This window comes from Megalopta genalis, chromosome 2, assembly GCF_051020955.1.
Source record: "Megalopta genalis isolate 19385.01 chromosome 2, iyMegGena1_principal, whole genome shotgun sequence".
NCBI classification, from domain to species: domain Eukaryota; kingdom Metazoa; phylum Arthropoda; class Insecta; order Hymenoptera; family Halictidae; genus Megalopta; species Megalopta genalis.
Genome location: NC_135014.1, coordinates 13572226 through 13586235, shown reverse-complemented (window position 1 = coordinate 13586235; position 14010 = coordinate 13572226). Strand labels below are relative to the sequence as shown.

Below are 14010 nucleotides of genomic sequence, written 5' to 3'. Positions count from 1 at the left end.
ATCGTTCGAGCGGTAATATGGGACCGTGTAGTCCCTCCGATCGGGGTAGCGAGGATAACATTTGAAGCGTCGAATACTTCCAGTTTCCGAAAGAATCGGTATACCCTAGATCAGGTGCCAACCACTTATCTTCTCTCTGATCGATCATACGACGAAGAAGGAACGTTTCGGTGGATCCTGCCTGTAAAATCGTGTTGCCGATGGGGGACGAACCTGACTGGTTAGGCGATTGTGCAGCGAACGGGTGATTCAAGTGCGTGAGTCCCGAATGCGGTAGGTGAACCGGCAGAGTGGCCTGCGGGCCACTCGGCCCGTTATGAGGTATGGCTGGCTGTCCGGGATAGTGTTGGAACGGTCCAGGATTGGGATCGTGTTCAGCGATATGCGCTAGCAGTTCCTCGATCTGCTGCGGCGTGCTGGGTATGTCCGGCGTGTGGATATGGTAGGTGGTCTCGCCGTTTTCGTTCGTTTGCGTGTACACGTGCGGCTTGGCGGGCTTCTTCGGGCCGGCGGCGGGCCCGGCGAAGTACCCGGGCTGTATCTGATTGGTGTTCGACTGTTTCTGACCTGCGATTTGCTGGTGGATATCGTACAGACCCGGGTGGGCGTCGGGCGGGCCGCGGTCGAGCTGCACCAGGCCCGGATGGTGCAGATTGATCAGATGGTACAGCTCCTCGGGGAGGATCTCCTGTTCGGGGTTCCGTTGGCCTTGCTTGGGCCTGCCGGGCAGACCTTGCGGCGGGACCTTGGTTTTCTCTTGGTCCGAGGTCTTCTTCTTCGGGCTAAGAGGCACGATCACGTTCGGGTCCAAGCTGTCCTGGAGAACGGGGCCGCGATACGGAGGCCCGGTCGGGTCCAGTTGAGGGTTCAGACTGTTCTGGGGCACGTTCTGGCCGATGGCGGGCACGAAGGCGAACCCCGGGCCTACGTTCTGGTGCGGACTCAACGGAATGAACTGTGGCTGATCGGTCGGAATCCCGGCTTTCGGCAATTTGTTCGAATTCACCGGCAGAGGCAGGGCGTGGCCAGGTGGCTCCACGGGGTATGGAAGCGGCGGCGACTTGTCCGGGAACTTGTCCGGCGCCAACGGACCCGGGAAATAGTCGTCCTTGTGCGGGACCGGCTTGACGATCGGCTCCACAGGCTTCTTCGCGTCCGATTTCATCTTGGCCTTCTCTTTCGCCGGCTTTTCCGGCACCTGCGGCTGGTGCAAATGGAACACGTCCTCGACGCTGGGGTGCGTGGGCCTGTAGTCGGGGTTGTAGGGCCCGTTGTACGGGATCGTCGGGTGGCCCGGGTCCATCGGATAGTGGAACAGCCCGTGGTTGCTTCCGGCGTCGACGCCGCTGTCTTTCTGGCCGGACTTGTTACTCGGCCTATCGAACGCGTCCAAGGCCAACGGGCCCGGGAACACGGCGGTCGCGTTCGTTCCTGCAATAGAGCAAAGTCCAAGGTCACAGAGATGGCGGCTCGTCGTCTCGGCTGCTGCTCCGCCGGCTGGCCCAATTTCTCCATGCATATTTACAGGCGACAAGTCCGTTTAATTCAAAGCATGCAGATTTTTACAGTGCCCCCTCTCACGCTCTCCCTCTCCGGAATTGCTGCGGATACGCTGGAACTCGTTCTCGTTTCGCTGTACAGGCTAGGTTTTCCGGGATTATTAATGCGGGGCGCGCGTGGAACAATCTACAGTGTTTGTTTGGATGGTGTTCGTATTTGGATATGGTGGTCAGAGCGAGGGTAGCTTGTCAGAGGTGCGAATCGGCGGTGAATTCAAGGTCGGAGGTACGTATATATGTATATATGTATATACATTCGCATTCGCACTGGAGAATCCAGTCAGGTCCGCAGAAGCGCTTCCAACCCACTACCAACAACGATCAAGACGAATGATCGTTTTACCAGAATCCTCTTCTGGCAGTCTTGTTCGACATAATTAGAGACACAACGGTTCGTTCTGCCTTCGAGTTCTCTACCAGTACCACCGTCACCAGAGAACCATATGGTGCCAACCTTCTACTTTCGACAACCTCGGAAGATGTGCACAGGATGTCCCACTTTTACGAACTTCGTTTTCTTTTCTCTCGACTGTCATCTGTTTCTCGAGTCTGTCGAGTCGACACAGCTTACAGAAATGCCGACTAGATCGCGTGTCCATCCTCCAAGAAAGGTGTTCGCAAAATTAATTATTTACATAGTGCCAATTTGACATCGAGAAACAGATCGAAGCGAACAAATAACGGACGCGTACGTAACAAATCTACGTCCCCATTTCGTTATGCTATTTTATACTCCTGACTCGGATCATCCTGTACACCGGCTTCACGAGAAACCACAGATCACAACCATCGAAATCTCAACTCCAGTTAAAGTGAACCTATTGGAATTTGACTTCCTCCCCGAGAGAAAAGACTCAGGGGTCGCAAGCGATGGATCTCGCTGGATGGTACCTGGCTGCTGACCAGACCGATGATTGCAGGTCCATTCCTTGCAGCAGTCTTCGCCGGGCAGCTGCGTCAGAATGGCCTGATACGGTGGACAGGGCAACGTAGCAGGTGGCAGAGCTGCGACAGGTGGACAGGCAGCCTGGCAGGACACGTTGCCCATCTCGCAGTAGCATCTCTTCTCGCAGCCGGTTACGTTCGATGGCAGCTCGCTCCAGTTGTCGTACATTTTGTCCTCGTAACTGCACGAGCCGTTATTGATGCAGCGTACTTCCTGGAAGGGAAGGTTCGGAATCTTCAGGGTTATTTTTCCGTTAATAATTTGTAAAGAAAGCCGCGGAGTATATGCAAAAGGAGAATAAAAATGGAGAAGGAATGAAAATCTTTCAGGTCGGGAATCGTGTCTTCTACAAGGAGTTAATATAAAAGTTGCAAAAAATTGAAGTAAGTTGTATTTTGTAACCGTTATAATGCACCACGTATCAGTCATTTGTAACGTTTCGTAGATGGACAGGTTGATCTAACGTTGTCATTTTTTTATTATCATCAACGTAAAAAGGTGATCGAAGGTGTCAAAGGTGATTAAGGTAGATGTAACATCCTATAAAACTCACCTGAGGACAGCAATTAGGCGGTTTCGCGACGAAGTTCGGCGGAACGGTCTCCCAGTCCAAACAATGAGGGTCCAGCACGTCGAGCCCGAAGTCGGTGGGACATTCGATGGTCAAACAATCCGCCATACCATTCTCGGCGCACATGCAGAACGAGATGCACTCGTCGTACCATTCCGCGCCCATTTTGTACGTTTTTCCCCTGTGACTGCAGGTGTTCTTATCCCCAGTCTTCTCAGAAATGTTTGTCTTAATCACTTCCGCTGGGAGGACGACTTGCAGGGCCGGACCGGCTTTGGTCCCTTCGGTCACGCGAACCGAGTACGTTCGAGCTGGCTCTAGGTTCGATATTATACCGTCTGAAACCAGAAAATCATCTTTTTACCTCCGCTTTTCACCATATTCTACTGAAGAACTTGAAAGACTCGTTAAAGGTACAGTAAGAATGTTCTGAAGCCTCGTGGTAGTAATTATGTCGTGTAAAGAATTTGACCGACACGAATGCAGAGGATCACAGAAATCCACAATTAGATAAAACTGCTTCCCGTTTCATCGAGTCTTGGAAAGAGGACTTTAATAATTGGTATATCTGTGTTCAAAGATTTTTTACACATTGAGTGCCACAGCTGTCGCACAGTGTTCAAAATCCATTATTATTGTATTATGTATATTTGAACAAACTGAATTTTACTAAGATTTTTAGAATGCAAAACAATTAAAAAATATTGCTCGTGCAATATTTCCACGATTTATTAAATATAGATAAATTTTGTGCACTTGTCATTACAAAGGATTAATAATAATAAGGTCAATTAATATTAAGGTCAGTACGAAGAAACAGTACCAAGAAAAACAATGGCGCATTCATTTTATTTTCAACACAAGACTTCTTTCGGTTGTAAAACGAATTCTTGCCCAAACCCATTTCTCATAAAATGATCTACGAAACCAGGCAATCGCACAATTCAGACAGCGACTTTCCAGACCTTTGTCGGGCTTCTGCTGCCTCCAGACATGATTCTTGTCAGAGATCTCAATGGTAACATCCTGCGGGTTCTTCGCAGAGAGTTTCAGCTTGATCGCCGTGGAATTCAGGACCTTGACATCGGTCAGATTGACGGTTAGTTCGCCCGAGACCTCTGGTCTGATCTCATGGTCGCCTAGGGTCACGTCGCAGAGGGTGATAGTGCAGCAAGAGTCTCTGAGGAATGCGAAGAAACGCGAAAATTGCGTGCAATCAATGTGTTTTGATAACGGTGATAAAAATGGATATAGTTTGATCTTCGATACCTTGGATCGGTGAGGACGACGCAACGATCGTGCTGGTTGGTCGCAGACGTGGTCTCGTTCGGAGGACACCTAGGTTGACATTTTAAGACGCCGCCCATCTCGCAAACGCAGACTCTGGTGCAGCCGTCTTCGACCCTTTGACCTCGCATGATCGTCTCGTTCCCGAAGACGCAGCTCTCCTCCGGTTCTGGTGCTGCGGCAGAAACTAAAGATCCTTTGCGACTGCTCGATAGTTCGACGACGATGGGCAGGACAGCTCAGAATTCTTCTGGTTTCGTCAACTACCCTGATCTGTACTATTCAATTTACTGATGGCTTCGATCGATTCGTTTAATTGTAGACATTCTAGAAAGCCGTATTAAACTGTAGTAATTTTTCCAAAAAGATTAGCAAAAAGCTGCTAAAATACTTTATCTAAAATACTTAGTCGAATGAACTCTTTTTAATCGTACATTTTGTTCAAATAACAATAATACATTATTCCTAGGAAAATATTCTATCTATTTATTTGAATAATTCTTTAGTCTTCTTTATACGAATATCCGTTGAAATTTTATTTCATCCACAATTTAAAGGTTCGCAGGTTCTAGGATTATCCAGACAAATCCTGAGAGTTTTCAGATGAGATAACGACTGTCTCACGCTTAATCGATCACTTTTGAGGCTCGTACGCCGAAGAAAATTACGTAGTTCCAGTAGAAAGGCTTACCAGAGTCAGCAGCACAGACCAGAATCGCGCAGCAAGGTTCCTCGTTAACTAGCTTCTCCTGGCACAGCGGATCCTCGACACCTCTGTTGGCTTTGGCATAAGGCGACGTGCAAAGAGGTTTGCAGTCTATCACCGCGCCGTGCTCGCCGCAAATACACTTTTCCTCGCAACCTCTGATGATCTTTTCGCCTATAGAATACGTCTGATTCCCGTCGGTGCACATTGTGATCGGTAGCAGCGTCGAGGAGATGTTCATGGAGGTCTCGTTGTGAGGAGCTACGTATTCTCCGCCTGAAACAGCGTCAGTTTTCAGGTAATGTAGTCAAATATATGTTCGAACACTAAATTTCTGCTCGGTCAAACATGGAGAAACATGTTCGAACATTGACGAATATGTATAAGCACACTCAATTGTAACTTGCACTTAGTTAATTATATTATTAATTAGTTAATCAAATATTTCACCACAGTTAATAATCTAAATCCAGTTGAACATATTTAAAGATGCTATTCGAACACTGTTGAACTTAATCGTGCGCGATTAGACTTAAGTTTCAATTAGACACTGTGAAATAAAGTTGTGGAATCACAGTTTTATTGATTTCGCACATGATCAGATATAATCGAACACAGTGTAATAAATTCGTACATGATCAGATACGATCGAACACGGTATAATAAATTCGTACATGATCGGATACAGGCGAACACAGTGTAATGAATTCGTACATGATCAGATACGATCGAACACAATGTAACGAATTCGAACGTGATCGAACACGATGCAATGCAGTCATACAAGATAAGAGAGATACAATCAAACACTGTACAATGAAGTCATACAAGATGAGACACAATGAAACTCTGTATAATGAAGTCGTAAAACATCAGACACAATCGAACACAGCGTTGTAGACACAATCAAACGTAATGTAATAAATTCGCACATGATCAAACACATTCATACACGCGCAAATATAGCAAAGCACAGTCAAGCACTGTCAAGCACGGTCAAGCACAGTCAAGCACGGTCCAGCATATTAAAATGCAGTCAAATATAGTAAAAAAGAACGAGACGCACCTTCGACATCTTTGTCATCATCATCCATGCTAACATCGCTAAGGTCAGTGATGTTCGAGTGCAAGGAGTTAGTAGGCTCCGGAGCAGAGATATTTAACGCCCTCCCTCTAGAAGCTGTAGTCTCCTCAGTGGTTCTCATTTCCTCGGTAGCATTCTCGCTACCAGAAGATTCCATCATGATAGTCGATCCATTCGACTCATCCTTCATAGGTATAATAGGTTCACCGTGAAATAACAAAGGAATCGTGATTCCCATCGTCTCCATTGGCCTCGTAGCGATATCCTCCATGGACTTCGTCGACGTCATCCAAGGCATCGTCGTTGTTCCAGCATCGTCTGATTCGCCTCGCTTCGAGTCGTCGTCTTTGCTAGGTTTTTGGTACTTCTGATCGGTTTTGACTTTGAAGTCCACTGGTTTCTTCTTGGGCTCGATCGTGGTCTTTGAATCCTGTTCCTTGACCGGGTACTCGGACTTCCGATCGTTGGTGTCGTTTTTCGCGTCGACGCGGAGAGGTTTCACGCCCGGCACTTCCGTCACGTCGATTCCTGGAAACAGAACAGTTATTGCAGTTTAATTGTTTATTATTTGTACTATATATCATCTTTATTATATCTTACATAAATACAATTATTTATTGTATCAGTGGTACTGCTAGTGGTACCATTATTGCCATTAACGGTTAATACAGTTTTTAACAGAATTATCGATTTTAATCAGATTTAAAGATCCCAATGACTGCGTTGGAGAACTATTATATTCATTGAATTGATTTTATTTACAACCTTTTTATTTACACGAAGCCTACAGGACATCAAGAATAGCATAAGCTTTAACATATATTCGTTGAAAACAGAAATGGTATAAGTCAAACAAGTTAATTTGTGGATAATGAAGGATGAATTAAATGTTCTGCAAAATGCAACAACAGAAAAAATTGTTAGAACTATTTTAGGTAAGCTAATTTCAAGCTTCAACTTAAAATAATAAAAAAGAAGGAATAAAATATCAGATTAAATATGATTTAATAACATTGAATCGATCTAGAAAAAAATTGACTTACACCACGTTTGCTTCAAACGTCTCACGTGTTTCCAATAAAACGGGCTCATCGAATAAGTTCCCTATAAATGTATTTTTATAATTGCAATCATCGTAAATCTAGCATGTAAATCTAGCAACCGAATTAGGTTGGAAACCACACCAAAATATTCTCCAAATACCCAAACCAGAATTACAACATTCGAAAAATCGTGAAGCGGAAGCAGAGGGGCAACGACGAATGTCCCCTTCGCGATCGTTATCCGCGAAATCGCCTCCCTCGTCTGTAAATAATGGAAAACGGTGGACTATCGGTGGAAGTCGTAGGATCTGAACGATAATGCAAGATTTATACGGCGATGATTCGAAAGCTGAGAATCCTCGGGGATCACAGGAGCCTAGGAAATCGCATCGGGGTGCATAAGGAAGCAATTATTCGAGACGATACTACGACTGGGCGCAGTGTCACCGGAAAAGGTTCGCATAACGGTAAAGCGTGATCGTAGAACGTGCTGTCCGAGCTGTTCTCGCCGTTCGACCCGTGAACTTGAACTTGCCCCGATGCGAATCGGCTCCGCGAACGTTCAATTATCGGCCACCGCTAACAACCAATTATCAGGCCTTTAAACACACTGCGATTACTTTCGGACACGCGAACTGCACCGCCGAGAGACTGCTGCCGATTATTTCGTTGCGCCTTGAAACACCTAAACGGCGCCGAACGTCGACAAACAGAGTCCAATATCGTCGAACGTGGTCGAACATAGCCGAAGATGTGGTCTTGCTAAAATTTTGTTAGAGAAATAAGGGCATGTTTCGTCGAATCGTTGCAGCAATAATCTTGACTGCATCGTGTATGCTTTTATGGCGTTTGTGATACTTGTTCCTTGATAGTGATCTCGTATCGATTATGTCAATCTTTAATTGTCTTTCGATTAAAAATGCTTCAGCGTAGTTGGTCAATTTCTGTTCTATAGAATTAGCTGTGCTGTATCATTAAATTGCGGATCTTTGTGCAAAATAAAAGCTTCCCGAGTATATAAAACAGAAGCAGGATAAAAATGTGTTTCTTCTTTTAATGACATTAACCCGGTGAAAGTAATGCGACAGTATATGTAAATTCTTATAGCGTCTTCAAACTTAACCAGGATTGAAAATTGCTTCGATAAAAATAGTGGAAAGGCACATTATGATATTGAGAATGGTAATGTGACTGTGATAAAGTTATAGTTAAATTTACAAATCTTCGCAGAATAGCTCGAATTGAGCTATTCAAAAAATAGCGTCTTCAAAACTCTTGAAGACACTATTTGATGAATAATTTAATGAAATTTGATGATTTGAAGACACTAGACGAATTTAATAATATAGTTATATTATATTCCACTTATTACTATTATTAAAACAGAAAAGACATTTTCACCTGAGTTAAATTTCTTCCAAATAACACAGACAATTTTTATTCTGCATTGAGATCCGCAGTCTACTGACATTGTGCAACTTAACTTAAAAAATTATATTCCACTTGTTACTATTATTGAAAGAGGAGAAACATATTCATCTAACTTATATTTCTTAGCTTAAACAAATTTTTAACCGATATCATAGAACTTAACTGTTCAATTTTAATTTGATTGAAGAAAGTGCTTCAATTTAATGGAATTCTTAGATCGTTAGCGTGGCAGACAAAGCGTTAATGGCTTTCTAGTATTTCGAAGTTTTCTGTGAATTGCATAAATCCGTGAAAATCCGCATTCTTTCGACTGTTCCAAGCGAAAACCGAAAGTGCCGTTGTCGTTAGCACCGGTGAAAAATGATTTTGTTATGTTCGACTCGGTCAGTGGAACTTGCGTCACGTCGCGCCCCGTTTCCCGCAGAAACTCGCGTCCTTGGCGAACCGCGAATTTAGAATCCGCGAGAGTTCCACGCAGAGAGCCATCCGATCGAAGGAGCCGCAATTTCACCTGGGATCGCCGTTCCACGGTGGTTTCGCAACACGAAGATTCTCTGCTGATACGTCGGGGATAGCGTTGGCATAGTGTTTGCTAGAAACTTTCCATCCGCGGCGATCCGATGCGAAATGCGCTCTCTGGACGTACTGTTACGTCAAACGACCCGCTGCCAGCTCGGTCGTCGTTCCCGTCGACTGCTTCTTCTGCGATTCTGCCGGTCGGTCAACTTTTTCTGGATCCATCATCGATCCTAGCGGATCGCCGCTAGATCGTTCTGCTCGCGAATGGCCTGCTATTCGAGACGATTAGACGATTTTCCGCACTCACGGCAGAAATGTGAAGACTTTTAGAAGTGCTTCAAAGTACTAATTGTTTCTGATTTCTAAACATTATTATTAAATCGGATGAATACGCTTTTATTAAACTTTATCTTGCATAGGAATCTTTACTTTCGTAGTAATGAACGATTTTTAATTCCTGCTTTTTTTTTGCTTTTTTTAATTCCGAATCTATCTCCAGAGACGTGGGACTTTAACCTTCTTCGGAACGCCGCGCTGCCATAATGGTAGCACCGGACTTTCGTAATTAACACGTTCACTGCTAACGTTTGTTTCGACAATTCGCGTAGGTACGCTATGTTATTAAGTGCGGGTACATCCTCTTATGCTATAATGTACAAAATTAATTCAATTTTCCGTGCGTGAAGAAGAAAATTGTGGCTAACACGTTCGCAGTCAACGTAATAACAAGGAAATATAAACATTTGTGGAAGAGTCATCTTTTTTAGAAGATGGCTCTTGAAAAATGATCTGACGTATTATAATATCCTTTGCTAATATAAAAATTGGAACTGCTAATTGGAAAGTTAATAACAAATAATTGGACTGCACGAAAGCCAATCACTGTAAGAAAGCACATTTTTACTATAATTAAATAAAAAAAGATTAATATGAATATTTTATTGTTTTAATTAAGTTCTTTTATTTTTATTTTATTTTATGATCTTTTTATTATGTTTAATCATTTCGTGGTCGATATAAGCGCTATTATCTGTTGTTTATTTATGAAGAAATCGACTATATTAATTTATCGACCGAAAGATTCATTTCCAAGAATGGTGGATCTAAACCGATTGGCTTCTGAACCGTCTAATTGTCTATGCAGAATGGCCTTCGAATTTATGATGAACAATATGATTTCTTGAGTATTCGCGCAAACAACTAATGACTGTAGAGAGTAATTAAAGATGACATACATATATCCTCTGTTAATGATAATTGTCTGTGCTGAATAGCGTTTGAAGTTATAATGAAGAATATGTTCTCTTGAATATGCAAACAACTAGAGGCTGTAGAGAATAATAATCGTCTAAATACCTTGACAGAAACATTTAATTACATGTAATAAAGCCACACGTACATTCTTCGGTATTGCTTTCAATAATTTTCTAGATTGCCTTGGTGATACGGGACCACACGTTTGAGGAAGACATTCTTCTCTGTCACCGTTTACATTAAAGGTCCAGTTATAAGATTGCGTCCATTTTTGGATCAAAAAATGAATACTTGTTTCGTTCTGTCTATTCTGTTTAATTTGCGTTCATCAGAACCGTACGAACTGTAGCTTATCAGAGACATAGATCGTCGCAGTCCGTTCTTAAAATAATCGTCCTTGAGGAGGTTAACTGTCTCTTAAACAAGTGGCACAAGAGAGCTCCTCTTGCAATCGCTGCTTTCCATGTGCTAAAGGAATGAGAAACAGTTATTTCCAAGTCCGTCGGTTGTCTTCTGTCGTCGCCGCGGTCTCTACGCACAGTAATGTATTTCCAGCAACCTTTAAACACCGACCAAGCCGCCATTTCTCGTATCACTGACAGACTATTAACCTTTTACCCACGGGAACCCCTTCAATCGCAATCTCCTAACGAACCATTTCTTCCATGGTCATTCTTGATTAGAAATGTACACGTTAAATGCCGAAAAACAACCTTAAAATTACCACAAAAATAACACTCGAACGACGGAACTTCTTGACAAAAATATAACTGAGTATGCTTAGGATCGTTTATATTTTTTGAGGTACTCCTTCTGGACACGTTATTTTTTTTTTATAGAATTTACTAAAATATGTGAAAATTTAAATCAATTGCCAGAAGACAGTCAAATGATAATATTTAAACTGAAGTTAAAAAATTACAATTTATCACAGAAAACATTAGTTTAACTCTTTAGTGTTCTAAAAATCCTAGGAACGTTCCGTTCGTTCGATATACAATCACCGACGCGGTACTCAACTTCTTTCCTTGAAAGTCAAAATATAAGATTCCAAAATTTTCTTACAATCTCACATGTTCTTTTTATCAGTACAGAACTTGCAAGTAGTGTCTCGAAATTAAAAAATCTGAGAGCTCCTAATTGATTCAGTAATGAGTCTAGCGCTGTAACGTCAAATAATGAAATTTAGATTAGAATCTCGACGTAGTCCTCCACTCGGCCGCCATGACAATCCACCGTCTGGGAGACGCCTAATTGATCTACCCCATTGTATTGAAATCTATACGTAAAATCTATTGTCCTGTCAAGTCTGCCATGCACAGGTTGAACAAAACTGTACTCGTCGTTACATTATTAATTAGCGTGCCGGTCCGAGAAACGAAATATAAACTGGGCCATGGAATTATACTTCCAGTGGAGCATAACGAACGGTGTGCCAGGAATTTCGTGGGAGCATCTCTCTCGGCGAAGAAAAGGAAAACGATGGCGCCCTGAGATACCGTTTTACCGTTCGCGAATGGATCGCAATTACCAAACATCAACGCGATGTACCGTAACTGTCGAGTCTCGATCCGATCCAGAAAATCCTGATCTCGCTGTCTACCAAAGCGATATCGATACACCGAACGTCCTTCGGCAACGCGGGGCCTTCTGCCGTTCTCTTTACGATTGAACAACAAATCTGGAATTAATCGACCGTAAAATAGCCCCCCTTTGTCAAGTTTCAAATGTCCCACGAACTTCAGTCTCTGTCGATCAGGTGAATTTATTTCAAATTTGACAACAGGTTCCTCTGTCCATACACCGCTCAATAGGGTAAATAATTATTTTTCTCACTTAACATGTCTCTAAAATGTACCTACTAATTTATTTATAATATCTTAACGTAGAAAACACAATTCTAAAGAAATGAAAATTATCAATAGAATATTCGAGATATTATTTGTATCTTTTAATGTATTCGAATTGTTCCTATTTATTTATTTATGGTTTTAATGACCATTCAAAAACAAATACTATTATTATTTCCATCGTGCGAAGGCTATATAATTATTAAAACACATGTAAAAGGAACTGAAAACGATCAAAATCAACTTAAAGATCATGAGAAGCTATGTGAAACTATTAAAAAGTTGTATAAATCATTAAAATCTGCTGCAGAGTATTGCAAATTATTGAAAATGGTAAGAGGAATTAGAAACAATTAAAAACTATTCATAACAATTTTATGCTTTGATTCGGTGTCATTTAATAAGTCACAGCCTTGTTAGACAGAGGATTTTAAACAGTTATTGCAAACATTGATCAGAGAAATACAGAATAGTGAAAATATTGGAGGAATTTAAGAATACTCTCTCTCTCTCTCCCTATCTCTTAAGAAATACTTCTAAGAAAATTCTCCATATGCGAAATACCAGAGGTAGCTCTGGCAGCAGACTGTAACTGATTTTGTAAAATGAATATTCGAAAAAATCGAACGATGTTCGTGGAAGTGGAGTCCTTAAAAATGACCTTAGGCACATTGTCCTAAGATTTATTTTCTGATAGCGGCAACAGGCCCAATGTCTAGATTAAATGCCTAAAATCTTTCTCTGTAACGGAGTGTAATTAATCGTATACGAGTGTAACAATTTTCTGAATAATTGGCTGGGATTGGTTAGGGGGAGGGGGGATCCTGAAGGAGGCCGGAAGGCGGCCGGATTGGTTTTCGGGGCAGTATGCATGCGCGGGACCGAAAAGGAGACCGTCACCTACTTCCAAGTAAAATCGTTACACGGTGCGTCAGGTGGATCCTCGATGACGAGCATCGGCCTCGTGTGAACGAACCGGTCGCACCGTTACGGTGCCCCATTCATGCGACGATAAAAGTCACGGCCAGGGCCCGACTTTCGATGGGGAACCGGCAAAGATCGGCCCCGGGCCCTTCGATGGAAAATTTCCAGCGGCTCGAACACCTTGAATTCGAGCGGCCCACTTCCTTCTCACCTTTTCGCTTAATGACCGCCGCCTTGCAATTCATTTCGAGTCCTTGAGAAGCATAATGTCATCCGTAACCCCTTGCACCATGATATCGCGACTCGTTACGCGCATTTCGAACGTAATCCACTAAACGTGGATGTTGTGCACTGTTTTCAAATCGAAATAAAAAATCCTACCTTTCCATTATTATCGATATCAACCAGTTAGGCGTTGCAATCTCTTCGAGAAGCGTGTAAGTTGCTGTAATTATCAGACTGCGGATCTTTGTGCAAAATAAAAATTATCTTTATTCGTTCGAATTCTATTCATATATTTTCATTGTTTTAAATTTCATCCACCCATTTTTATTATAAATGCATAAAATCCGCAGTTTAGTTACAATATAAAACCCGTTAAACGAACACACGGAACTGCTCCTAAAGGATCTTCAGTCGACTTCCTCGACACCGGAAGTTCCACCGCGAGGTCGTCGTTGAGCCCAAGGGGCGATCGAATCGTTTCCAACCGCCCCGAATTCGAGCAGTTCATTTCTCGCGGGCCGTTATGCCGTCGACGTTATGACGCAATCGAGTTCGCCGCTTATGAAGAAAACCTCGAGGCAATTAACGAGTCGTCGGCCATTTTGCTCGGG

General features: G+C 42.8%; 1 protein-coding gene across 4 annotated transcripts in view; it reads right to left on the bottom strand.

Moving 5' to 3' along the window:
* Positions 1-14010, bottom strand: part of sas (stranded at second) — a 35352-nt gene that overhangs the window by 4911 nt on the left and 16431 nt on the right. For 2 of the 4 annotated variants that reach the window (XM_033468209.2, XM_033468211.2), the window contains exons 2-8: positions 6136-6681; positions 5055-5345; positions 4346-4550; positions 4042-4256; positions 3059-3414; positions 2451-2718; positions 214-1431 (exon numbers count right to left, since the gene is read on the bottom strand). In XM_033468209.2, coding sequence (XP_033324100.2) covers positions 214-1431; positions 2451-2718; positions 3059-3414; positions 4042-4256; positions 4346-4550; positions 5055-5345; positions 6136-6681 — 3099 coding nt within the window. The remainder of the gene's footprint in view (positions 1-213; positions 1432-2450; positions 2719-3058; positions 3415-4041; positions 4257-4345; positions 4551-5054; positions 5346-6135; positions 6682-14010) is intronic. The other 2 variants (XM_033468210.2, XM_033468212.2) reach the window with 2 other exon arrangements.